The following is a 25,334-nucleotide window of genomic DNA, read 5'->3' as shown; positions in this document are numbered from 1 at the left end:
TCACAATTTTCCATCAATCATTTTCATGTTGAAAAATGTCATTTTTTTACATTTAAAATTTTTTGTAGAAATAGCAGATCTACACGCTTAAAACACGTCACGATCAACTATTTCCACTATTTCGTACATTTAGTTTGGAAATAAAAATATATTAAAAATTATTAAATGTGTCAGTGATTTCTTTGTATATTTAAGTTATCTGCCCTGTGCAATTTGTGATTACGAAGCCTAAAAGACAAACAGAATTACAAATTGTAACATTCCAATGATCAATATAAAAAAAATATTAAAATTAAATTAAAACAGAATTAAATCGTTAATCGCAATTATTTGTGACAATTAGTCATCAACTGGTTGTGGTTTAGTGTGGCCCCTCCCACCAGGTGCATTAGAGGGTGTGGTTTAGTGTGGCCCCTCCCACCAGGTGCATTAGAGGGTGTGGTTTAATGTGGCCCTTCCCACCAGGTGCATTAGGGGGTGTGGTTTAGTGTGGCCCCTCCCACCGGGTGCATTAGGTGGCGTGGTTTAGTCTCGCCCCTCCCACCAGGTGCATTAGGGGGTGTGGTTTAGTGTGCAGAGGCGGGGTCGAGGTGCTTCAGGGCGCCTCCCACCAGGTGCAGGCTTCCAGTGATCAGGACGTGGATCTGCGTCGCCTCGTGCAGCAGGAGAGGCGGAGCTGTGGCCACACCCCTCTCCTCCTCCTCCTGCGAGGAGGAGGCGGGGTCGAGCAGCACGGGGTCGCGACCCTGGCTGAGCCAACGCAGGGCGCTCAGGATACACGGGAACACGGCCGTCGCCTGCTGAGCCCTGCTGCTGCGCTCAGCCATCAGCGGGCGAGACGGAAGAGCCTGCAGGCAGAGAGATTAACACTGTTATGTTATTATATCAGCCATCAGCGGACGAGACGGAAGAGAGAGAGATGACATGCATTTTTATGCAGATGATATAATGATGTTTTTTTTTTTTACACTTTTATTCTATATCTCTGCTGTATATGTACGTAGATGGCAATAAAATAGTTAATTATATGATATACTACATTTATACTTGAACCTTGATTCTTTTCATTTATTTTTTCACAGAATCAAAGGTGTTTCACAGAATCAAATGTGCCCTGGATGGCTTGATTCCAGGCTTAAAAATAATTTATATTAATATTTGTTCTCTGTGGGAAAGAAATGAATGGCAAATTTTCCAGTGGGTCCAGAAGAAAACCATGCCACACCACTGCTATGCCCTATTATGGTCCTAGCTGTAGTAGTACCTGTATGAGAAGCTGTTGCTGGTCCTCTGGCTCCCCCTTGTGGAAGGTGTGGAGGCGCCAGCTGCTCTCGTTGTCCAGGCAACGCGTCAGCATGTTCTCCACGGAGACGTTGTAGTTCTGCAGGTCTGAAGAGAGGGGGCGACAACGTACCATGTAGGCATTTACTATGAAAACCTGCATCTCTCGTCAGTTGGTCGGGCTCCATATATGGTCACGCCTCGTGACATCACGCCTCCATATATGGTCACGCCTTGTGACATCACGCCTCCATATATGGTCACACTAATACAGTACAGTACAATACTCACTCACTTCAGACGTGTCTGATTTACACACGTCTCAAGATTTTGCCATTGACAATAAACAGAGAAATTAGGTCAAAATTTCGCTAAATGTGATGTAAATTAAACATCAAAACATTAAACGCCATTGACATTGAAGGGAAAATGTACGTTATATGTAAACGAGCAAATCAGCTAACCAATCACAGGCAACAGGCCTTCTGATTGGTCAGTATGAGATACTGACCACATGATGATGTATGTATGATGATAAGAGCGCCCCTCACTTCACACAGGTGTGATTTTAAAAAAAAAACTCATTTGGCGCAAACATACATACATTTTAAAACCAGCGATCTTATCGTTTTTAGAAATGAGCCGCAAATCAGGCTTGTTTTGATCCAAAACGCAGCCTGGAAGAAGAATCCGAGATATTAGCATTCTAAAAACTGCGTTCCAATCAAGGCCCCAGTGAGGCTCTCCAACGTTGAAGCACTGGGCCCTAGTGGTAAGAGGAGGGACTGCAGGCGGACCCGTGGAAGTATGACGAGGAAACCCCGTGCAGCTGGGCTTTAACGTTGAGCGCGTTTGTTCTTCCGGGTGCTTCAAAACGCCACTGAGCAACTTCCACTGACATGAATAGCGGGGGTGGCGGGGCTATCGCGCCGGTTCAGTATCCTTCTTTATACTCTATGATTCCGACAGCATAAGCCAGCGGACATTTCACTTTCGTTTTTTCCTGTTTTGTTTTTTCGGAACCCGAGTGTTACAAGCGCGTACAGAACAGAGTCGTGAAGCGTTTACAGTTCTCACCTGCATGAGATGCAACCGTCTCACTGATGTTTGGGCAGAAAACGGCAAAGTCAAAGTGGCACGGCTGAAAAAAATACAAAATAAAATACACTAAACTTTATTTTGAAATGGTGGTCACAAGGAAAGCAAACAGGATATAGTGATACAGAGGTTCCTTCCTATAACAGCATAGCATATGATAATGATTACAATTCACAATGTAGGCATTTATCGGACACGCTTTATCCAGAGTGACTTACCGTAAGCAATTACAACACATTGTAGTAAACTATAGGATCATAGAATGCAGAGAGACAGTGTAGCGTCTCAGTAAACTATAGGATCATAGAATGCAGAGAGACAGTGTAGTGTAGTGTCTCAGTAAACTATAGGATCATAGAATGCAGAGAGACAGTGTAGTGTCTCAGTAAACTATAGGATCATAGAATGCAGAGAGACAGTGTAGTGTCTCAGTAAACTATAGGATCATAGAATGCAGAGAGACAGTGCAGTGTCTCAGTAAACTATAGGATCAAAGAATGCAGAGAGACAGTGTAGTGTAGTGTCTCAGTAAACTATAGGATCATAGAATGCAGAGAGACAGTGTAGCGTCTCAGTAAACTATAGGATCATAGAATGCAGAGAGACAGTGCAGTGTCTCAGTAAACTATGGGATCATAGAATGCAGAGAGACAGTGCAGTGTCTCAGTAAACTATAGGATCATAGAATGCAGAGACAGTGTAGCGTCTCAGTGAACTATAGGATCATAGAATGCAGAGAGACAGTGTAGTGTCTCAGTAAACTATAGGATCATAGCATGCAGAGAGACAGTGTAGCGTCTCAGTAAACTATAGGATCATAGAATGCAGAGAGACAGTGTAGTGTAGTGTCTCAGTAAACTATAGGATCATAGAATGCAGAGAGACAGTGCAGTGTCTCAGTAAACTATAGGATCATAGAATGCAGAGAGACAGTGTAGCGTCTCAGTAAACTATAAGATCATAGAATGCAGAGACAGTGTAGCGTCTCAGTAAACTATATGATCATAGAATGCAGAGAGACAGTGTAGCGTCTCAGTAAACTATAGGATCATAGAATGCAGAGAGACAGTGTAGTGTCTCAGTAAACTATAGGATCATAGAATGTAGAGAGACAGTGCAGTCTCAGTAAACTATAGGATCATAGAATGCAGAGAGACAGTGTCTCAGTAAACTATAGGATCATAGAATGCAGAGAGACAGTGTAGTGTCTCAGAATAGGATCATAGAATACAGAGAGACAGTGTAGTGTCTCAGTAAACTATAGGATCACATAGATATGCGTAACGTAGATCTCACCAACAGTAGTTTCAGCATGGCTGCACAGTCTCTGTCTCCTGTAGCGTTGAACAGCAAAACTCTGGCCACAGGTCCTCTATAATAATAATAATAATAATTATGGATGGAAACAAAACAATCACTCCTATAGTCCTAACACTATGGACCACAGATACCCTGGTTCAGAATACAGCTGCTACGTTGCTGACCAGGTCCAGGAGATCCTGTCATATAACACCCGTCCTTGCCTCCCTACACTGGCTCCCAGTTAATTACAGAATAAGATTTAAGATTCTAGTCATTACACACCGAGCCCTCCATGGCCAGGCACCTCCTTATCTCTCTGACCTGCTCCAACCGTATGTGCCCAGAAGGTCACTGAGATCCACATCACAGGCTTTGCTGGTTGTTCCTCAGACAAAACTAGTAACTAAAGGTGATCGAGCCTTTGCAGGTTTTGCCCCTTGGCTATGGAATGAGCTCCCACTCCACCTAAGAACCTTAGGCCTTTTGCACAAATCGCCGATGTTCGGAGGTCATTTGTGATTATCCGGTGATCATTTGTGATTATCCGGTGATCGCGATTGGAACATTAACGCTAATAAAGAATATTTATGTATTTATTTAAACATACTTACAGAGCATGTATGTATTTATTTATATAAACATACTTACACGGCTTGTCTCTCGTGCTCTACGGCAGTGTCTCTGAACCATTCCACACAGGCCTGAATGGAGGGGGGGGAAAATTGGAGATGGAGAAAAATTCAATATCACAATATTGTTTCAGGCAGTATCACGATACACAATATACATATACACATGCACATATATTTATGGTCTGTAGGGGGCAGTACCTGCATGTTCTGCGTGGTGTGATATTTATATTTATGGCCTGTAGGGGGCAGTACCTGCATGCTCCGTGTGGTGTGCGCTCCGTCCAGGAAGTAGGTCACCGATCCGTGACTCATGGTCTGAGTTCGGCCCGGCCACAACGTCTCTGCCAGACCTGAGCAATGGATGGAGAGATTCATCGGACTTCCCACAACGTCCTGATACGAACAATAATAAGGCCATCACACAGCTAGCACTTTTTTGGACGGGAACCCCTTTTGGTGTTTTAAGCATTATGTTATACTTACAAATAGCAGATATACAAGCTCATAGCGCGGCACCGAGTGTCGCGCTATGAACATGTAGGTCTGCTATTTTTGAAAAATCGTGAAAATGTGCCACAAATCTTTGAATAGACATTATTACAGAGTGAGCGTTTTTAACTCAAATCTTTGTTTCTGGGGGGGGGTCCCTGGAACAACATATTTTCAGATGGGGGTCGGCGGCCAATTACATATCATTTTTGCAGATCTTTGACATGACAATATTTGAGAATGACCGACATAGAAACATAGGGTTTTTCAGAAAACTGTCAGGATTTAGAAGGCATTTGTAGAATCTGTTGTCTATAAATGGGTTAACCTCATGCCATCTGGACAAAGCTTGCCATGAAGATGGCGCCATAACTGAATTATCTAAAAACACAAATTGCTCACATAAAAACCCCAGGAAAGTGTTTCTTCATCATCAAAATAAGACCTGGTGAAGTGGCCCTTTAATATTGTCATTATAGTGTCCTCAAGCTCCGTGTGAGTGCGTGCGTGCGTGCGTGCGTGCGTGCGTGCGTGCGTGCGTGCGTGCGTGCATGAGTGTATGTTTGTGTGTGTGCTGGACAGACCTTTCACCATAACAGGACTTGGGCGGAACCCTTCGGCCGGAGGCACCGATAGGCTGTCAGCGTTGATGAGGCCACACACCCCCTCTGTGAAGCCACGCCCCCTCGGCTCTGTGAAAACACCAGATCTGTGACATCAGTCAATCAATCCATACTTCATTAAAGATGGGGTGCCGTGACTTTGTCCCCCCTAAAACATGATCATCAGGTACTATGATTATACAAGAACAAAGATTGATTTAAAAAAAATGTACAGAAAGAGTTAAAATTATGTTTTTTATGTGGCCACACCCACCAGTTCATTAAGTATGCCTGGTTTGCCTGGTGGGTGGTGATGGGTGGTGATCCACCTGAACTGAAGCAGCACCCACAGCTGTTTTTGTATGATGAAGGGTGTAAGCACACATGGGCGTCAATGCGCGCCGTTGCGCAGCAAGAAGCTGCTCGTGGCAGGCGTCTCTTCCTGGTTTTTAGACAGCTGGTGGATGGAAATTAAGCTCCACCCACACGTGGCAGAATGCCCCGTCGGCCAGATTCCCGGAAACACTTGCTCCCGTGGCAAATGGAAACCGCGCACGAGCTTCATTTTCCATCCACCAGCTGTCTAAAAACCAGGAAGAGACGCCTGTCGCTCGCGGCTTTTGGCATCTCCGTGACGCTAAAGTGACACTGAGCGGGGGAGAGGTTAGGGGAGGGGTTGATATTGTGATGTCACTATATCACTGTATATCACTCCGAGAGGCGGGATGGAAGAACGGCCAAAACTGACGGATTTCTTGGTAACGACTGGAACGGACACAGACAAAGATTCTTGGATTATGAGAAGATGCAGGTGTGGGTGGGAGAAGGTGACCACTTTCAGAGGTTTGCGGATCCACCAGGGAAGGAAAAAGTGCGAAGAGGGAGGCCATCAGCAACATTGCACTGCAACCGCAGGTCAGACAAGAGGAACCCAAAGCCAGGTCGCAAACCACAGCGCTGAGGGATCCACCGTTGCTGAAGAAAGGCAGGTGGAGGACACAGGAGGGCCCTCGGTGGACACCAATGCCTCTGAGAGTGGCACTGGTGAAGACACACACAGAACACAAAGCAACCCCAACAACCAGGAGCAAAGCCAGAGAACAGAGAGGAAAGAACCTGGAAGGAGGCAGCTGGTCAAATGACCTAAAGCAAACGAGGTTGCAGTCTGGCAGAAGCTCGACAAGGACCTCAGCCTTATCCTGGAGCATTCACTGCGTGGCCAGGTGGAAACCAAGCTGAACCGCATTGGAGACATCCTGTATGAGGAATGCAGAGGCAGATTTGGAGTGACTGCTGAAAAGCGGAGATCTTGCCCAATGCAGAAGGGGAGGAGGGAGATAGAGATCGAGCAGTTGGTGAAGAGGCAGCGTCAACTCCGAAAACAGTGGAGGAAGGCAAGCAAAGAGGAGAAGGAGGGCCTGAAGCCACTGTGGGACGAGGTGAGGAAAAATCTTGCCGGCCTACGGAGGGCAGAGCGCATTCGCAAACGCAGAAGGCGGAAGGAGAAAGAGAGGAGCAATTTCTTCAAAAACCCATTCAAGCATGCGAGACAGCTGCTAGAGGACAAGAGGAGCGGAAAACTGGAGATTACCAAATCTGAGCTGGAGAATCACATCAAGGAGCAGTACAGTGACCCAGCGAAGTCAACTCCGCTGGGATCCCCTGGTTATGTTCCTCGCCCAGCTCCACCAGCCGTCCTCTTTAATGCTGCCCTCCCCAAACTCAGCGAGGTAGCAGAAGTGGTCCGGAAGGCAAGAGCAGCCTCAGCCCCAGGCCCTAACGGGATACCATACAAGCTGTACAAGTACTGCCCAGGGGTCCTGAGATACCTCTGGAACCTGCTGAGAGTGGCTTGGAAAAACCAAGTCATCCCTTCAGAGTGGCAAAGAGCTGTCACAGTTTTCATCCCGAAGGAGCAGAACTCCAGTACGATCAGCCAGTTTAGGAGCATTGCTCTCCTGAATGTCGAAGGGAAGATCTTCTTCTCCATCCTGGCCAAGAGGTTGACCAGCTACCTCACAAGCAACGGGTTCATCGACACCAGCTGCCAGAAGGCAGGTGTGCCAGGCTTCCCAGGGTGTGTGGAACACTCTGCAGTAATATGGGAGCAGATCCAAAGGGCGAAAAGAGAGAGAGGTGACCTGCATGTTGTGTGGCTGGACCTTGCCAACGCATACGGGTCTGTCCCCCACCAACTCATCGAGTTCGCCTTGGACTTCTTCCATGTCCCAGTCTGCATTAGAGCCCTGATAGCCAAGTACTTTGGAGACCTCCAGATGTGCTGCACCCATCAGGACTTTACAACAGGCTGGCAACAGCTGGAAGTAGGCATTGCCATGGGATGCTCAATCTCGCCCATCTTGTTTGTTGCAGCCTTTGAGATCATCCTCATAGGGGCTAGGAAGATGGTCGGAGGAGTGAAACTGCCTTCAGGTCAAAGGCTACCAGCAGTGAGAGGCTACATGGACGATATCACCACCATACTCCAGACGGCAGCATGCACAACAAGACTGCTGAAGAGGATAGACGAGCTTGTGGGCTGGGCGAGGATGAAGATCAAACCCCCCAAATCACGCAGTCTGTCTATCAGGAAAGGAGTCAGAAGCGACAAGACCATCTTTGTTGCAGGCGGTGAGAATATCCCATTGCTGGCAGATCAACCTGTTCGTAGCCTGGGTCGTACCTACACAGCAGAGCTCTCTGACAGGCAGATGGGGCAGACAGTGAGGAAGCAGCTCGCAGATGGCCTGGCTAAGATCAATCAAAGCCAACTCCCTGGGAAGTACAAAGTATGGTGTTACCAGTTCATACTGTACCAAAGGGTGATGTGGCCACTGAAGATGAGCGAAATCCCCTCTTCAGTGGTAAGCAAGATGGACGGGCTGGCTAACTCATTCATCAGGAAGTGGCTGGGACTACCAAGATGCCTTTCAGACGTAGGCCTCTTTGGTAGGAACACGCTACAACTACCACTGCGATCCATCAGCATGGGATACAAGCAAGAGAAGGCTCGGCTGGTGCTGGAGCTGAGGGAATCCACTGACCAGCTGGTGAGAGCAGCGGGCACCCAGATAAGAACAGGAAGAAAGTGGAAAGCCCAAGAAGAGGTCGACATGGCAATCGGCAGGCTGAAGCACCGCGAGGTGGTTGGCAGAGTCCAGGAGGGTCGAGCAGGCCTTGGGAGGGGCGACACTCCCTTGTTCTGGTCAAAGGCTTCCAAAGAAGACCGAAGAGCCATGGTGGTGGCAGAAGTGGCAAGAACTGAGCAGGAACGCCTTAACATCAAAGCGGTGTCCCAGGGCCAGCAAGGACGTTGGACGTCATGGGAAGGCCTCACAGACAGATCCATGTCATGGTCTGACCTGTGGAAGATCCCCCAAGCTAGGCTCAGCTTCCTGATCAGAGCAACATATGACACCTTGCCTTGTCCCCGAAACATCCACCAATGGTTCGGTGCCGAAGAGACCTGTCCCCTTTGCAACACCATCAACGCAAGCCTCCAGCACATCCTGTCGGGCTGCAGGACAGCGCTGTCCCAAGGCCGCTACGGATGGCGACACGACCAAGTTCTGAAAAAGCTGGCAGAGGTGTCAGAGTCATGCAGAAAGGAAGCAAACAGCAGACCTTCCGCTCCAGGCAGACATCCCATCCAGTTTGCGAGGGCTGGAGAGGGTGTCAAACCCTCCCGCCAGAGAGATACTGCAAGACTCCTCTCACCGGGAAATGAGTGGACCATGAGGGTCGACCTGGGGAAGCAGCTCCAGTTCCCCAGGGAGATCGTGGAAACATCGCTGCGGCCAGACCTAGTCATGTGGTCAGAGGCTTGCAAGACAGTCCTTCTGGTCGAACTCACCGTCCCATGGGAGGGAGGTTTGGAGGCTGCTTATGAGCGGAAGCGAGCCAAGTACTCAGACCTGGCGGCAGAGTGCAGGGAGGCTGGCTGGAAAGCTGTTATCTGTCCTGTGGAAGTGGGGTGTAGGGGCTTCGTAGGTTCCTCAACTGCTCGCCTACTCCGCGACATGGGATGCACAGGAGCGGGGCATCGGAAAGCCATGAAAGAGCTGGCTGAGGAGGCGGAGAAAGGCAGCTTCTGGCTGTGGCTAAGGAGGAAGCATAGGAGTTGGGGGACAAACACCTAGGGCATCAGCAGGGGGTGGCAGGGAGAGATCCCTGCCACCGCTCCGCCACCATGAGACGTACTGGGGTTAAAGGAGCGAAACGTTGATGAATGGTGGTCCCCAGCTGATGACCCGTTTAGGCCCACAGAGGTGTTCAGTGAGGTGTCACAGCACACCTGTTCAAAAGGCACTGGAGGAGGTGCGTCAGGCAGAAATGCCCAGCAGGAATACCAACACCTGTATCTGATATGTCAAGCCTTGAAGAGACAGACAGACAGACAGACAGACAGACAGACAGACAGACAGACAGACAGACAGACAGACAGACAGACAGACAGACAGACAGGTACCTGTCTCACAGCGTCTGTGTAACCAGCAGGAAGTGAGCTGTAATGCCAGTGATGCGTTGGAGTGTTGGTGTCGTCCCGCCAGACCCACCACTAGGTGGAGCTGTTCATCCGACGCATACTGCCCGAGGTCTGGACACGCCCACAACGGACACTGTAGCATAATCACACATCATTAGCATAAACAAGACACACCCACAACGGACAATGTAGCATCATGACACATCATTAGCATAATGAGGACACGCCCACAACGGACACTGTAGCATCATGACACATCATTAGCATAATGAGGAGTTGTGAATTTTGCTAAAAAGTTGTGAATTTTGCTAAAAAAATTGAAAATTTGCAAAAATATGCAAAAGGTTACAAAAAAATCACACCCGTGTGAACTGAGTGGTGTAAGGTCTTATACAGACTGATCAGCTGTGGTCTGACGTAATGTCTGACGTAATGAAATCACACCTGTGTGAACTGTGACCATAGCAACCATGCTCATTTTTGAGTGGTGTAAACCACTCCTACAACTGGCTTTTGTGTGCATAAAAAAATGACCGTGGTTGCTATGTTCAAAATAATTTCTGACGTAATTAAATCACACCCGGGTGAACTGGATGACCGTAGCAACCGTGGTCATTTTCTCTGCGCAAAAAAAGCCAGTTGTGAAATCACATCCAGGTGTGATACATACATTTATCAAAAATGATAGCTTTTTTTACTTAACATATTTTGTGTGATTTCATTACGTCAGACATTACGTCAGACCACAGCTGATCATGCTATATAAAACCTTACACCACTCAGTTCACACGGGTGTGATTTTTTTTTTGGTACAGACAGACAGACAGACACGTAAACTAACAAAGCCAGTTGTAGGAGTGGTTTACACCACTCAAAAATACTGTCCGAGTTGTGACTGTGCGTGTCCGTGCGTGCGTTTGTGTGTGTATGTGCGTGTGTGTGTGCGTGCGTGCGTGCTCATGCGTGTGTACACTTGCCTGTATCTCTCTAGCTCGCTCTCTCAGAACATTCATGCAGCTTTCTGTCTGTTTGACAGTGAATGCTGTAACTCCACGCTGAAAAAATCACAACAAGTTGTTATTCCTCTGCCGGTCTCCATTTGGGTCGCGGGACGGCAGACCTCACTTTTCTGTCCTCACTTTTTTATGGCATCCCTCTCCCAGCACCGGCACACCTGAACCTCCATGCGCGGCCAAAAGAAGCTGTCTGCCGGGGTCTCTTCCGGGGTTTTTAACCCATTTTGACCTGAGATCAGATTCTAAAAATGTCTTCTACATCCTGACAGTTTTCTGAAAAAGCAGACAGCGGAAAACGGCTGCACCTGTCTGCCCAGGTCTGGAAACACTGTCTCTCTGCCACTTGTGTGGCACACCCCTTATGCGATGCTCAGCCAATCACAACGCAGAATGAAAGCTTCCAGCCAATCGCAAATGACTTTTCCGTCTTCACTTTTCTGCTCATATTTTACTACTAAAATTATTAGTTAAGACATAAGATACATATATTGTAATATATTCTTATTTCTTATATAGAATATAAGATATATAAATATTATATTATTATAATATTACTATTACTATCTGAATATTACTATTATTATCTGAATGTAGAGATGTATAATCTTTTTGTCTGTACCTTGAAGATGCCTCCTTTCTGCCAGGCGATCTTTTCCTCTGTGTCTCCGAGGATCTGAGTGTGATCGATGCCCAGCGACGAGATGCCACACACCCACGGCCTCCTGCAATGTAACGGCACGGGGGGCGGAAATCAGACTCTTCTCCCTTCCCTAAAACACCCTGGACAACGCTCCACACGTCCCAGACTTTACTCCCTTCCTTAAAACACCCTGGACAACGCTCCACACGTCCCAGACACTTCTCCCTTCCTTAAAACACCCTGGACAACGCTCCATACGTCCCAGACTCTTCTCCCTTCCCTAAAACACCCTGGACAACGCTCCATACGTCCCAGACTCTTCTCCCTTCCCTAAAACACCCTGGACAACGCTCCACACGTCCCAGACTCTTCTCCCTTCCCTAAAACACCCTGGACAACGCTCCATACGTCCCAGACTCTTCTCCCTTCCCTAAAACACCCTGGACAACGCTCCACACGTCCAAGACTCTTCTCCCTTCCTTAAAACACCCTGGACAACGCTCCACACGTCCCAGACTCTTCTCCCTTCCCTAAAACACCCTGGACAACGCTCCCCACGTCCCAGACTCTTCTCCCTTCCCTAAAACACCCTGGACAACGCTCCCCACGTCCCAGACTCTACTCCCTTCTCTAAAACACCCTGGACAGCGCTCCCCACGTCCCAGACTCTTCTCCCTTCCCTAAAACACCCTGGACAATGCTCCACACGTCCCAGACTCTTCTCCCTTCTCTAAGACACCCTGGACAACGCTCCACATGTCCCAGACTCTTCTCCCTTCTCTAAAACACCCTGGACAACGCTCCAAACGTCCCAGACTCTTCTCCCTTCTCTAAAACACCCTGGACAACGCTCCACGTGCCCCAGACTCCTCTCCCTTCCCTAAAACACCCTGGACAACGCTCCACACGTCCTAGACTCTTCTCCCTTCCTTAAAACACCCTGGACAACGCTCCCCACGTCCCAGACCCTTCTCCCTTCCCTAAAACACCCTCGGCAACGCTCCACACGTCCCAGACTCTTCTCCCTTCCCTAAAACATCCTGGACAACGCTCCACACGTCCCAGACTCTTCTCCCTTGTCTAAAACACCCTGGACAACGCTCCACACGTCCCAGACTCCTCTCCCTTCCCTAAAACACCCTGGACAACGCTCCACACGTCCTAGACTCTTCTCCCTTCCTTAAAACACCCTGGACAACGCTCCCCACGTCCCAGACTCTTGCCCCTTCTCTAAAACACCCTGGACAACGCTCCATACGTCCCAGACTCTTCTCCCTTCCCTAAAACACCCTGGACAACGCTCCACACGTCCAAGACTCTTCTCCCTTCCTTAAAACACCCTGGACAACGCTCCACACGTCCCAGACTCTTCTCCCTTCCCTAAAACACCCTGGACAACGCTCCCCACGTCCCAGACTCTTCTCCCTTCCCTAAAACACCCTGGACAACGCTCCCCACGTCCCAGACTCTACTCCCTTCTCTAAAACACCCTGGACAGCGCTCCCCACGTCCCAGACTCTTCTCCCTTCCCTAAAACACCCTGGACAATGCTCCACACGTCCCAGACTCTTCTCCCTTCTCTAAGACACCCTGGACAACGCTCCACATGTCCCAGACTCTTCTCCCTTCTCTAAAACACCCTGGACAACGCTCCAAACGTCCCAGACTCTTCTCCCTTCTCTAAAACACCCTGGACAACGCTCCACGTGCCCCAGACTCCTCTCCCTTCCCTAAAACACCCTGGACAACGCTCCACACGTCCTAGACTCTTCTCCCTTCCTTAAAACACCCTGGACAACGCTCCCCACGTCCCAGACCCTTCTCCCTTCCCTAAAACACCCTCGGCAACGCTCCACACGTCCCAGACTCTTCTCCCTTCCCTAAAACATCCTGGACAACGCTCCACACGTCCCAGACTCTTCTCCCTTGTCTAAAACACCCTGGACAACGCTCCACACGTCCCAGACTCCTCTCCCTTCCCTAAAACACCCTGGACAACGCTCCACACGTCCTAGACTCTTCTCCCTTCCTTAAAACACCCTGGACAACGCTCCCCACGTCCCAGACTCTTGCCCCTTCTCTAAAACATCCTGGACAACGCTCCACACGTCCCAGACTCTTCTCCCTTGTCTAAAACATCCTGGACAACGCTCCACACGTCCCAGACTCTTCTCCCTTGTCTAAAACACCCTGGACAACGCTCCACACGTCCCAGACTCTTCTCCCTTGTCTAAAACATCCTGGACAACGCTCCACACATCCCAGACTCTTGCCCCTTCTCTAAAACACCCTGGATACATTTTGTAAATATGTATTAGTGTGATCTTACTGTATAATGTTGGTGCAATCGTAAGCTCCACCGATGCCCACTTCAATGACAGCTACATCCACCTGTTAACACAAAGATATTAATACAAATACATTAACGTATCTCATCATCAACCAATCAGAAGAAGATGTGGGCGGTCCCTAACATATACCTTCTCCTGTAGGAAGACGTGGAAGGCCATGATGGTGAGGAACCTGAAATACGCCGGCATGCTGCCTCCATGAGCCTCCTGTGGGGGGCGACAGAAACACCACATTTACACTACAACATGCTGCCTCCATGAGCCTCCTGTGGGGGCGACAGAGACACCACATTTACACTACAACATGCTGCCTCCATGAGCCTCCTGTGGGGGGCGACAGAAACACCACATTAACACTACAACATGCTGCCTCCATGAGCCTCCTGTGGGGGGCGACAGAAACACCACATTTACACTACAACATGCTGCCTCCATGAGCCTCCTGTGGGGGCGACAGAGACACCACATTTACACTACAACATGCTGCCTCCATGAGCCTCCTGTGGGGGGCGACAGAAACACCACATTAACACTACAACATGCTGCCTCCATGAGCCTCCTGTGGGGGGCGACAGAAACACCACATTTACACTACAACATGCTGCCTCCATGAGCCTCCTGTGGGGGCGACAGAGACACCACATTTACACTACAACATGCTGCCTCCATGAGCCTCCTGTGGGGGGCGACAGAAACACCACATTTACACTACAACATGCTGCCTCCATGAGCCTCCTGTGGGGGGCGACAGAGACACCACATTTACACTACAACATGCTGCCTCCATGAGCCTCCTGTGGGGGGCGACAGAAACACCACATTTACACTACAACATGCTGCCTCCATGAGCCTCCTGTGGGGGGCGACAGAAACACCACATTTACACTACAACATGCTGCCTCCATGAGCCTCCTGTGGGGGGCGACAGAAACACCACATTTACACTACAACATGCTGCCTCCATGAGCCTCCTGTGGGGGCGACAGAGACACCACATTTACACTACAACATGCTGCCTCCATGAGCCTCCTGTGGGGGGCGACAGAGACACCACATTTACACTACAACATGCTGCCTCCATGAGCCTCCTGTGGGGGGCGACAGAGACACCACATTTACACTACAACATGCTGCCTCCATGAGCCTCCTGTGGGGGGCGACAGAGACACCACATTTACACTACAACATGCTGCCTCCATGAGCCTCCTCCTATTTTTCAATAGCTAAAGTATAACATAATGCTTTAAAACACCAAAAGGGGTTCCCGCTCAGAATGAGTTAAATACCTTGGTGTCATTTAGGCGTCCGTAGACGTGCCAGAAGGATGAGGTGAACAGGGCTCGGCTGATGGGTTTCCCGTTGATCCTGATCCTCTCTCTGACCTGGACCAGATGGGGAGAGCTGGGGGCAAAGGTCACGGCAAGGTCACAGCAAGGTCACATGCATCACTTTAAACCCATTCTACAAGTCTTCTACAATTGAGTCTAAATCGATAATTTATTCTGACTCCTCCCCGAAAAGGCCGATCTGTCTGAAACCTTATCTATAATTTATACATTGTGGATAATTAGTATGGACTTAGACTGTTATTCTGCTCAATTTACAATTTAAGGTACAATTCTGTAAGGTCGTCGAGGCTAGAGAGTTTTCTGACATACTTTGGGTAAGTCATATCCCTGAACGGATATGGATTAGTCATATTATTTATTATCTATGTATTATTAGTAATACTAATTATAATAATTATTATTATAATGTGATTTATTCGTACCTGTAGAATCCTGTTCGGAAGCCGTAACTCCTGAGGATCTGTTCGGTGAACGCACACGTTGACCCCTGAAAACACATGACCTTTAATGACCCTTGACCCCTGAAAACACATGTCCCTTGATTCAAAATTGCATCTTTGTGTAAGACATATATACAGATTTGCTCAGACACATATGACGTAAATTCTCCATTCATTGTCGATGGGGATTTAATGTTTGTGTAAGACGAAAATGTACACTAATAGCTGAATATAGGAGGGGCTAGCATCCCTCAAAAAACAATAAGGGACCAAGAAGCCTCTTCGGGCTTGGTCCTTTAATAATTGAAAAAATCACACCCTTGTGAACTGAGTGGTGTAAGGTCTTATATAGACTGATCAGCTGTGGTCTGACGTAATGTCTGACGTAATGAAATCACACCCGTGTGAACTGGGTGACCATAGCAACCATGCTCATTTTTTGGTACGAACAGACACGTAAAGTAACAAAGCCAGTTGTAGGAGTGGTTTACACCACTCAACAAAAAGTAATTATAAGTATGATGTAATGCACAGTTTTATACCAGTATAATGTAGGAAAACAATGACAGGCACACGCAGGCAGAGCGTGACTTCCACACAGCTGTGCTCAGAGAACATATCATCTACATCTGGGGGGGATTTGATGATAACATGACATACTGCAATGTGCTTTATGCATTTGATGCCGACTCCCACAGATGGTTTAAACCCAAGGTTTCCGGTATTGTTCCAGAGGGGAGGGGGGGCCACTCGGCCTGTGTCTTGGGGAAGGACATGTACATCTATGGAGGTCAGAACAATACTGGACACACTGATACCATCTACAAGTTGGACACCTCTACAATGGTCTGGTCCTTAGTGAACACATGGGGCACTTCGGCGCCTGCTTCAACACGTCACACCGCCACAATCATCTGGAAAAAGATGTATGTGTTTGGGGGTACAGCGGGGTATGTGTTTGGGGGTATAGCGGGGCCCTACTACAACAACGTCAGAGTGTTTGACACAGAGACCAACCTCTGGCTGAGCCTGCCGCCTTCTATAGCGCCTCCAGGAGTACGCTTGAGTTACTGTGCCTTTTCCTACAATCGAGAGCTATACATACTTGGTGATGATCTGTGGAGATTTAATGCCGTAAACTTCTCCTGGAAGAAGTTTGAGCCCAATGGGAAAGATCCGGGTTCCCTGCGTCTGATGTGCTGCTGTGTGGTGGGAGATCGTATCGTCGTCTTTAGAGGATTCGACAACCAATGGGCTGATCTGTACATCTTGGACTTGAGTCCTAGTCTGAAGACGTTATGCAAGCTGGCAGCTATTCGGTATGGCCTGGAGCAGTCGGGACTCACGCGTGACGTCAGGTGGGAATTGGCAGCCATGACTACGGACACCGGGGCGTTACTAGCGTGACGCAGACAACGCGACTGCGTGGGGGCCCAGAGGCAAGGGGGGCACACGGCGTGGGGGCCCAGAGGCAAGGGGGGCACACGGCGTGGGGGCCCAGAGGCAAGGGGGGCACACGGCGTGGGGGCCCAGAGGCAAGGGGGGCACACGGCGTGGGGGCCCAGAGGCAAGGGGGGCACACGGCCGGTCGCCCACCCGTGCCGTCTGTAAAATAAAATTATAAATACATACAGAGATGCAATGACAGTTGAGTTGAACAATGTTTGGCGGAGCCTGGTGGTGCAGGCTGCTGCTAGCGCACACACACGCATACATTACATTACATTACATTACATTACATTACATTACATTACAGTCATTTAGCAGACGCTTTTATCCAAAGCGACTTACAATAAGTGTATTCAACATAGGTAGGGAACAAAAACTACTAATCACCAGAAGTCTTTAGTGCATTTTCTGCAAAAACAAGCAACCAAGAGTATACCTAGCGCTAAGGTAAAAGTGCAATATATCAGCTACCTATTTCCTTAAACAGATGAGACAAAATAGCTAAATCAAATGAGCATGAGCTAAAACAATTAAGTGTATCGACTAAACAAGATCCAATAAACAATACAACAATAGAAAACAAGCGTTCGTACAACTAGTTAACAACAAGTAGGTCAGGCAGAGAGGAAGGGTAGTGTTTCCTGAAGAGGTGGGTTTTCAACCTGCGGCGAAATATGGGCAGTGACTCTGCTGTCCTAACATCAGTGGGAAGTTCATTCCACCACTGTGGGGCCAGAACAGAAAAGAGTCGTGACCGTGTGGATCGGCCAGAAGGACCCTTGAGTGACGAGGCAATCAGTCGCCCCGAGGTGGCAGACCGAAGTGGTCGGGCAGGGGTGTAGGCATCGACCATAGCCCGGAGGTAGGAAGGAGCTGTTCCTTTCACTGCCCTATAGGCTAACACCAGGGTTTTGAACTGGATGCGAGCCGCTACGGGGAGCCAGTGTAGAGAACGGAGAAGGATGGTTGTGTGGGAGAACTTGGGGCGGTTGAACACCAGACGAGCCGCAGCTTTCTGAACAAGCTCCAGAGGTCTGATGGCAGATGCCGGAGCACCAGCAAGGAGGGAGTTGCAGTAGTCCAGGCGGGAGATGACGAGAGCCTGGATGAGCACCTGGGCTGCCTTCTCCGTGAGGAAGGGGCGAATCCTCCTGATGTTGTAGAGGAGGAATCTGCAGGACCTTGTCACTGATGCGATGTTTGCCGAGAACGTCAGTTGATCGTCCAGGGTCACACCCAGATTCTTCGCAGTCCGAGTTGAGGTCACCACAGCATTATCAATGGTGATGGCCATGTCTCGGTGCGGACAGCCCTTCCCCGGGAGGAACATCAGCTCGGTCTTGTCCAGGTTGAGCTTCAGGTGGTTTGTCGACATCCACTCCGAGATGTCAGCCAGACAAGCAGCAATGCGTGCCTCCACTTGGGTATCAGAGGGGGGGAATGAGAGGATCAGCTGGGTGTCATCGGCATAGCAGTGGTAGGAAAAGCCATGGGAGCACATAGGCACACACATAGGCCCCGCCTCCCAGGCTAAGAGAAGAAGGCTGTAGGCTAATAACGTGAAGGAAGTCAGAAGTGTCTGTGGCGAGTGTGCAGTGGGCTTTCCCAGTCTCGAGTCCCGACAGCCAGGTGCATGCACAAATCACAACTACAACTGTACAGTGCCCCACTGTTTATAATCGGGGGCACTTGCTGATCAGCCTGCTCGCGCAAAATCCGTTGCGGTGGATGTTGAAGATGAAATTGAAGTGTCTGGTCATTATTGTGTACAATGTATGCAATAATTTCTCCACACGGCAAAAACATTACTATCTATTTTATCATGTGTAAGATGATGATAATACCCGTGTGAAGTGAGGGGCACTCTTATCATTATACATCATCATACATCAACTACATGAACAACTGAATTCATGTGATTGGTTAGCCGACTTGCTCGTCTACATATGACGTACATTTTCCCTTCATTGTCAATGGCATTTAATGTTTGTATGTGTTGCCACAAATTTATGTCGTATTTGGCGGACATTTGACCTAATTTCTCCTTTCTTTTTTTTTCTTTAATTTTTATCCCACAATTTTGTAACCCATTTTTCACCCCTGTGTCAATTATCTAATGTGATCCTGGGCTCTACACACACCCTCCGCCAACCTAGCCCCCATATATGGGGGACATGGGGAGAGCAACGGACTTGAACTCATGCTTCCTTCATGCCTGAGTGTCCAAGTTGCTCCTTTACACCTGACAGGAGGGGAGTTTCGCTGGTTGGACGTAGCGCGTGGAAGGAACACGTTATTCCAACCAGTTCCTTTCCCCTTCTCCTTTCATTGTCAATGGCAAATATTGAGACGTGTGAGGACAAAAGCTGTATATGTGATGTACATTTTCCCTTCATTGTCAATGGCATTTAATGTTTGTATGTGTTGCCACATATTTACGTCGTATTTGGCGGACGTTTGACCTAATTTCTCCTTTCATTGTCGATGGCAAATATGAGACATGTGTGGACAAAATGGTGTACATTTTCCCTTCATTGTCAATGGCATTTAATGTCGTCTGTGTTGCGGACATTTTGGGGGGACAAAAGCTGTATATAGGCCCCTCAAAAACATGCAGTAATCCTGGTCTCTATACTGCTTCCCTGTGTGTGTGTGTGTGTGTGTGTGTGTGTGTGTGTGTGTGTGTGTGTGTGTGTGTGTGTAACCCTCACCTTGCCCTTGGTTCCGGTCACATGAATGATATTGAGCTGGTCCAGTTGTTCCACCTTAGACACACACACACACACACACACACACACACACACACACACACACACACACACACACACACACACACACACACACACACACACACACACACACACACACACACACACACACACACACACACACACACACACACACACACACGCCAGTCATGCAAAGCAACGATAATAATCCTTTACATATAACACAGACATTTGATATTGGCCCGGGACCCAAACTAGTGAAAATAGCAGATCTACAAGCTCACAACGTGGTGCGAAGCTACTTCTACTTCACTACTTCCTAAATGTTTGTTCTAACTTATGGAATTTCTTACATGTTTCTTTCAATTCTTCATGGCATTACTGAAGAAAAGGAAATCACTAGAATTTGTTATTAATTCATGAAAAGTGTTGCTTTTTTAACAGTGGAATATCTATCTAAAGGAAACTATATGTGTATACACTATAGAGTGCTATGTCTACATAAAGAGCTATTTAAGTTACGTAAATTGAGCCTATGCATACGCCTGTAGGAGGTCGAGGTTAGGGAAAGTACTACGGCAAGTTCTATGTGCTAATTAAGATGGAGTCTGAAGAGGTGCGTTTTCCGTTTTCCGGAAGTGCCATGTTTTCATTTCCGTGATAGTCAGTGTGCCGTATATAATTATTTCAAGGGAAAAGGCCCGCTCTACTCAGACAGTTTCATATAGTTCCAAAAGGCCCGCTCTACTCAGACAGTTTCATATAGTTCCAAAAGGCCCGCTCTACTCAGACAGTTTCATATAGTTCCAGGGAAAAGGCCCGCTCTACTCAGACAGTTTCATATAGTTCCAAAAGGCCCGCTCTACTCAGACAGTTTCATATAGTTCCAGGGAAAAGGCCCGCTCTACTCAGACAGTTTCATATAGTTCCAGGGAAAAGGCCCGCTCTACTCAGACAGTTTCATATAGTTCCAAAAGGCCCGCTCTACTCAGACAGTTTCATATAGTTCCAAAAGGCCCGCTCTACTCAGACAGTTTCATATAGTTCTACTAAAGGCCCGCTCTACTCAGACAGTTTCATATAGTTCAAGGGAAAAGGCCCGCTCTACTCAGACAGTTTCATATAGTTCCAGGGAAAAGGCCCGCTCTACTCAGACAGTTTCATATAGTTCCAAAAGGCCCGCTCTACTCAGACAGTTTCATATAGTTTCAGGGAAAAGGCCCGCTCTACTCAGACAGTTTCATATAGTTCCAGGGAAAAGGCCCGCTCTACTCAGACAGTTTCATATAGTTCAAGGGAAAAGGCCCGCTCTACTCAGACAGTTTCATATAGTTCCAAAAGGCCCGCTCTACTCAGACAGTTTCATATAGTTCCAAAAGGCCCGCTCTACTCAGACAGTTTCATATAGTTCCAGGGAAAAGGCCCGCTCTACTCAGACAGTTTCATATAGTTCAAGGGAAAAGGCCCGCTCTACTCAGACAGTTTCATATAGTTCCAGGGAAAAGGCCCGCTCTACTCAGACAGTTTCATATAGTTCCAAAAGGCCCGCTCTACTCAGACAGTTTCATATAGTTCCAAAAGGCCCGCTCTACTCAGACAGTTTCATATAGTTCAAGGGAAAAGGCCCGCTCTACTCAGACAGTTTCATATAGTTCCAGGGAAAAGGCCCGCTCTACTCAGACAGTTTCATATAGTTCCAAAAGGCCCGCTCTACTCAGACAGTTTCATATAGTTTCAGGGAAAAGGCCCGCTCTACTCAGACAGTTTCATATAGTTCCAGGGAAAAGGCCCGCTCTACTCAGACAGTTTCATATAGTTCCAAAAGGCCCGCTCTACTCAGACAGTTTCATATAGTTCCAAAAGGCCCGCTCTACTCAGACAGTTTCATATAGTTCAAGGGAAAAGGCCCGCTCTACTCAGACAGTTTCATATAGTTCAAGGGAAAAGGCCCGCTCTACTCAGACAGTTTCATATAGTTCCAAAAGGCCCGCTCTACTCAGACAGTTTCATACAGTTCCAAAAGGCCCGCTCTACTCAGACAGTTTCATATAGTTCTACTAAAGGCCCGCTCTACTCAGACAGTTTCATATAGTTCCAAAAGGCCCGCTCTACTCAGACAGTTTCATATAGTTCTACTAAAGGCCCGCTCTACTCAGACAGTTTCATATAGTTCTACTAAAGGCCCGCTCTACTCAGACAGTTTCATATAGTTCTACTAAAGGCCCGCTCTACTCAGACAGTTTCATATAGTTCTACTAAAGGCCCGCTCTACTCAGACAGTTTCATATAGTTCTACTAAAGGCCCGCTCTACTCAGACAGTTTCATATAGTTCTACTAAAGGCCCGCTCTACTCAGACAGTTTCATATAGTTCCAAAAGGCCCGCTCTACTCAGACAGTTTCATATAGTTCTACTAAAGGCCCGCTCTACTCAGACAGTTTCATATAGTTCCAAAAGGCCCGCTCTACTCAGACAGTTTCATATAGTTCCAAAAGGCCCGCTCTACTCAGACAGTTTCATATAGTTCCAGGGAAAAGGCCCGCTCTACTCAGACAGTTTCATATAGTTCCAAAAGGCCCGCTCTACTCAGACAGTTTCATATAGTTCCAAAAGGCCCGCTCTACTCAGACAGTTTCATATAGTTCTACTAAAGGCCCGCTCTACTCAGACAGTTTCATATAGTTCCAAAAGGCCCGCTCTACTCAGACAGTTTCATATAGTTCCAGGGAAAAGGCCCGCTCTACTCAGACAGTTTCATATAGTTCCAGGGAAAAGGCCCGCTCTACTCAGACAGTTTCATATAGTTCAAGGGAAAAGGCCCGCTCTACTCAGACAGTTTCATATAGTTCCAGGGAAAAGGCCCGCTCTACTCAGACAGTTTCATATAGTTCCAAAAGGCCCGCTCTACTCAGACAGTTTCATATAGTTCCAAAAGGCCCGCTCTACTCAGACAGTTTCATATAGTTCCAGGGAAAAGGCCCGCTCTACTCAGACAGTTTCATATAGTTCCAAAAGGCCCGCTCTACTCAGACAGTTTCATATAGTTCCAGGGAAAAGGCCCGCTCTACTCAGACAGTTTCATATAGTTCCAGGGAAAAGGCCCGCTCTACTCAGACAGTTTCATATAGTTCAAGGGAAAAGGCCCGCTCTACTCAGACAGTTTCATATAGTTCAAGGGAAAAGGCCCGCTCTACTCAGACAGTTTCATATAGTTCCAAAAGGCCCGCTCTACTCAGACAGTTTCATATAGTTCCAAAAGGCCCGCTCTACTCAGACAGTTTCATATAGTTCCAGGGAAAAGGCCCGCTCTACTCAGACAGTTTCATATAGTTCCAAAAGGCCCGCTCTACTCAGACAGTTTCATATAGTTCCAAAAGGCCCGCTCTACTCAGACAGTTTCATATAGTTCAAGGGAAAAGGCCCGCTCTACTCAGACAGTTTCATATAGTTGAAGGGAAAAGGCCCGCTCTACTCAGACAGTTTCATATAGTTCAAGGGAAAAGGCCCGCTCTACTCAGACAGTTTCATATAGTTCCAAAAGGCCCGCTCTACTCAGACAGTTTCATATAGTTCCAAAAGGCCCGCTCTACTCAGACAGTTTCATATAGTTCCAAAAGGCCCGCTCTACTCAGACAGTTTCATATAGTTCTACTAAAGGCCCGCTCTACTCAGACAGTTTCATATAGTTCTACTAAAGGCCCGCTCTACTCAGACAGTTTCATATAGTTCCAAAAGGCCCGCTCTACTCAGACAGTTTCATATAGTTCCAGGCGTGTGCTGGGTGCAGATTCAAAATTAACATATAGAAAATGAATGAAATCCGCACATCCAGTCGAGTAACGGCCGGGCTCCACCGGGCGCGTCAGCGTCGCGTCTCCGTCACCGTCAGGGAATGTTCCCTTTTTAATCAATGAAGGGTGGCTCCACTGCCCGCGTTGACGGAGACGCGACGCGTGCATTAAAATTGAACCGGTGCGTTTTTTGACGCGACGCGAGGGAGACGCAACGCGTCCGGTGGAGCCCTGGCGTAAGAGTCAAAATTGCAATTTTGACACTGACGAAGGCCTGCGCGCCGAAACGCGTTTGTCTGTCTGGTATGACTGCTGCTGCGGAGCACTATGATCATTAAACAAAGACTCTTACTCGACTGGATGTGCGGATTTCATTCATTTTCCACATCAAACTTAAATATTCCCAGATGATTTTGATTGTCCATAGGATGCACATAACAAATATTTTCTTTCACATCAGGATGTAATGATCATTAAACAATGAGCCACCTGTCTCCCCGAATCCCTGCCCCAGATCATGAGTTAGGAGTTTGAATGAATGTACAATTATGTTCAGGATGTAATTTGTAGATGTGAGTGGATTCAATTTAACTATAAACTTTTCTTTTTTTTAAACTTCTCTGTCTCACACTTATGCCAGTGTGCCAGTGATCACCCTCCCCTGTGCCTAAGGTTGCCTACCCCTGGTATATGGAACACTGACCCCCCCTCCCCCCCCCCCCCCCCAGGGGTCAGGGGTCAGGTAGAATACTGACCGTCAGTCCAGATCTCTCCAGGAATCCCCTCATAGCGCTGAGTTGGAGCTGAGGGTTCAGCCTCTCTCTTCTCACCTGATCAGAAAATATTATTATTACTCTTATGATTATGATTATTATGATTATTATTATTAGGGGTCAAGCCGAAAGGGCCTAGGCCCCATTTGTTATCGTGAAAATTCCGCCGTTTTAGCAGTTCTGTGATATCGTTCTTCACGAAATTCTGCAATAATATGGCAGAGGGCTGTGGGGATCCCTCAGGAACCAGACCAACAGGAACGCACCCAGGGTGCCGGCCCGATTCCGGCGAGCCGCCCCGCCTCCGAAACAGTTGAGAAATGACAGAGTTACCGTGTGGGGGTCCCTTTACTGTACCCTCCACTGTACTGTACTGTACTGTACTGTACTGTACTGTACTGTACTGTACTGTACTGTACTGTACTGTACTGTCACACCTGAAATCACCATATATACAGTTAATATGTGCGTGTGTTTGTGTGTGTGTTAGGTTGCGCACAGGTGGTGAAAAACAACCACGCTGTTTTCGTGCTCAGACACACCCAGCCAGCCAGCCACCCACCCAGCCAGCCAGCCACCCACCCACCCACCTACACATAGTCACTTAAGGCAGGGGTTCTCAACCCGTGGGTCGCGACCCCTCGGGGGGTCGCCAAATTATTTTAGGGGGTCCCCAAATTATTTATTATTTTTTTGTCTGCTATTTCAAAAATAGCAGACCTACAAGCTCGTAGCACGCCACTCGGTGGCGCGCTATGAGCTTGTAGATCTGCTATTTTTCAATAGCTAAATTATAACAATGCTTAAAACACCAAAAGGGGTTCCCGCCCAAAATGGTTTAAGGTTATTGTAGCAGTCAATTTATATTGGGGGTCGGGAGGGGGCGGGGCGGGGGTCCCGAGACAT

General features: G+C 47.9%; 1 protein-coding gene across 1 annotated transcript in view; it reads right to left on the bottom strand.

Annotated features, from left to right (window-relative positions):
- Positions 1 to 441: 441 nt before the first annotated feature.
- fpgs (folylpolyglutamate synthase) overlaps positions 442 to 25,334 on the bottom strand; it is a 30,160-nt gene continuing 5,267 nt past the window's right edge. The window contains exons 3-18 of the mRNA XM_079524269.1: positions 24,411 to 24,485; positions 19,847 to 19,900; positions 15,669 to 15,733; positions 15,184 to 15,298; positions 14,027 to 14,104; positions 13,876 to 13,937; positions 11,526 to 11,628; positions 10,868 to 10,945; positions 9,873 to 10,023; positions 5,387 to 5,494; positions 4,566 to 4,663; positions 4,330 to 4,382; positions 3,676 to 3,751; positions 2,359 to 2,422; positions 1,265 to 1,389; positions 442 to 848 (exon numbers count right to left, since the gene is read on the bottom strand). Of these exons, the coding sequence (XP_079380395.1) occupies positions 567 to 848; positions 1,265 to 1,389; positions 2,359 to 2,422; positions 3,676 to 3,751; positions 4,330 to 4,382; positions 4,566 to 4,663; positions 5,387 to 5,494; positions 9,873 to 10,023; positions 10,868 to 10,945; positions 11,526 to 11,628; positions 13,876 to 13,937; positions 14,027 to 14,104; positions 15,184 to 15,298; positions 15,669 to 15,733; positions 19,847 to 19,900; positions 24,411 to 24,485 (1,587 nt within the window). The 3' untranslated portion in view covers positions 442 to 566. The remainder of the gene's footprint in view (positions 849 to 1,264; positions 1,390 to 2,358; positions 2,423 to 3,675; positions 3,752 to 4,329; positions 4,383 to 4,565; positions 4,664 to 5,386; positions 5,495 to 9,872; positions 10,024 to 10,867; positions 10,946 to 11,525; positions 11,629 to 13,875; positions 13,938 to 14,026; positions 14,105 to 15,183; positions 15,299 to 15,668; positions 15,734 to 19,846; positions 19,901 to 24,410; positions 24,486 to 25,334) is intronic.

This window comes from Electrona antarctica (assembly GCF_951216825.1).
Source record: "Electrona antarctica genome assembly, chromosome: 16".
Taxonomy (NCBI): Eukaryota; Metazoa; Chordata; class Actinopteri; order Myctophiformes; family Myctophidae; genus Electrona; species Electrona antarctica.
This window is presented reverse-complemented; position numbering and strand designations above follow the sequence as displayed.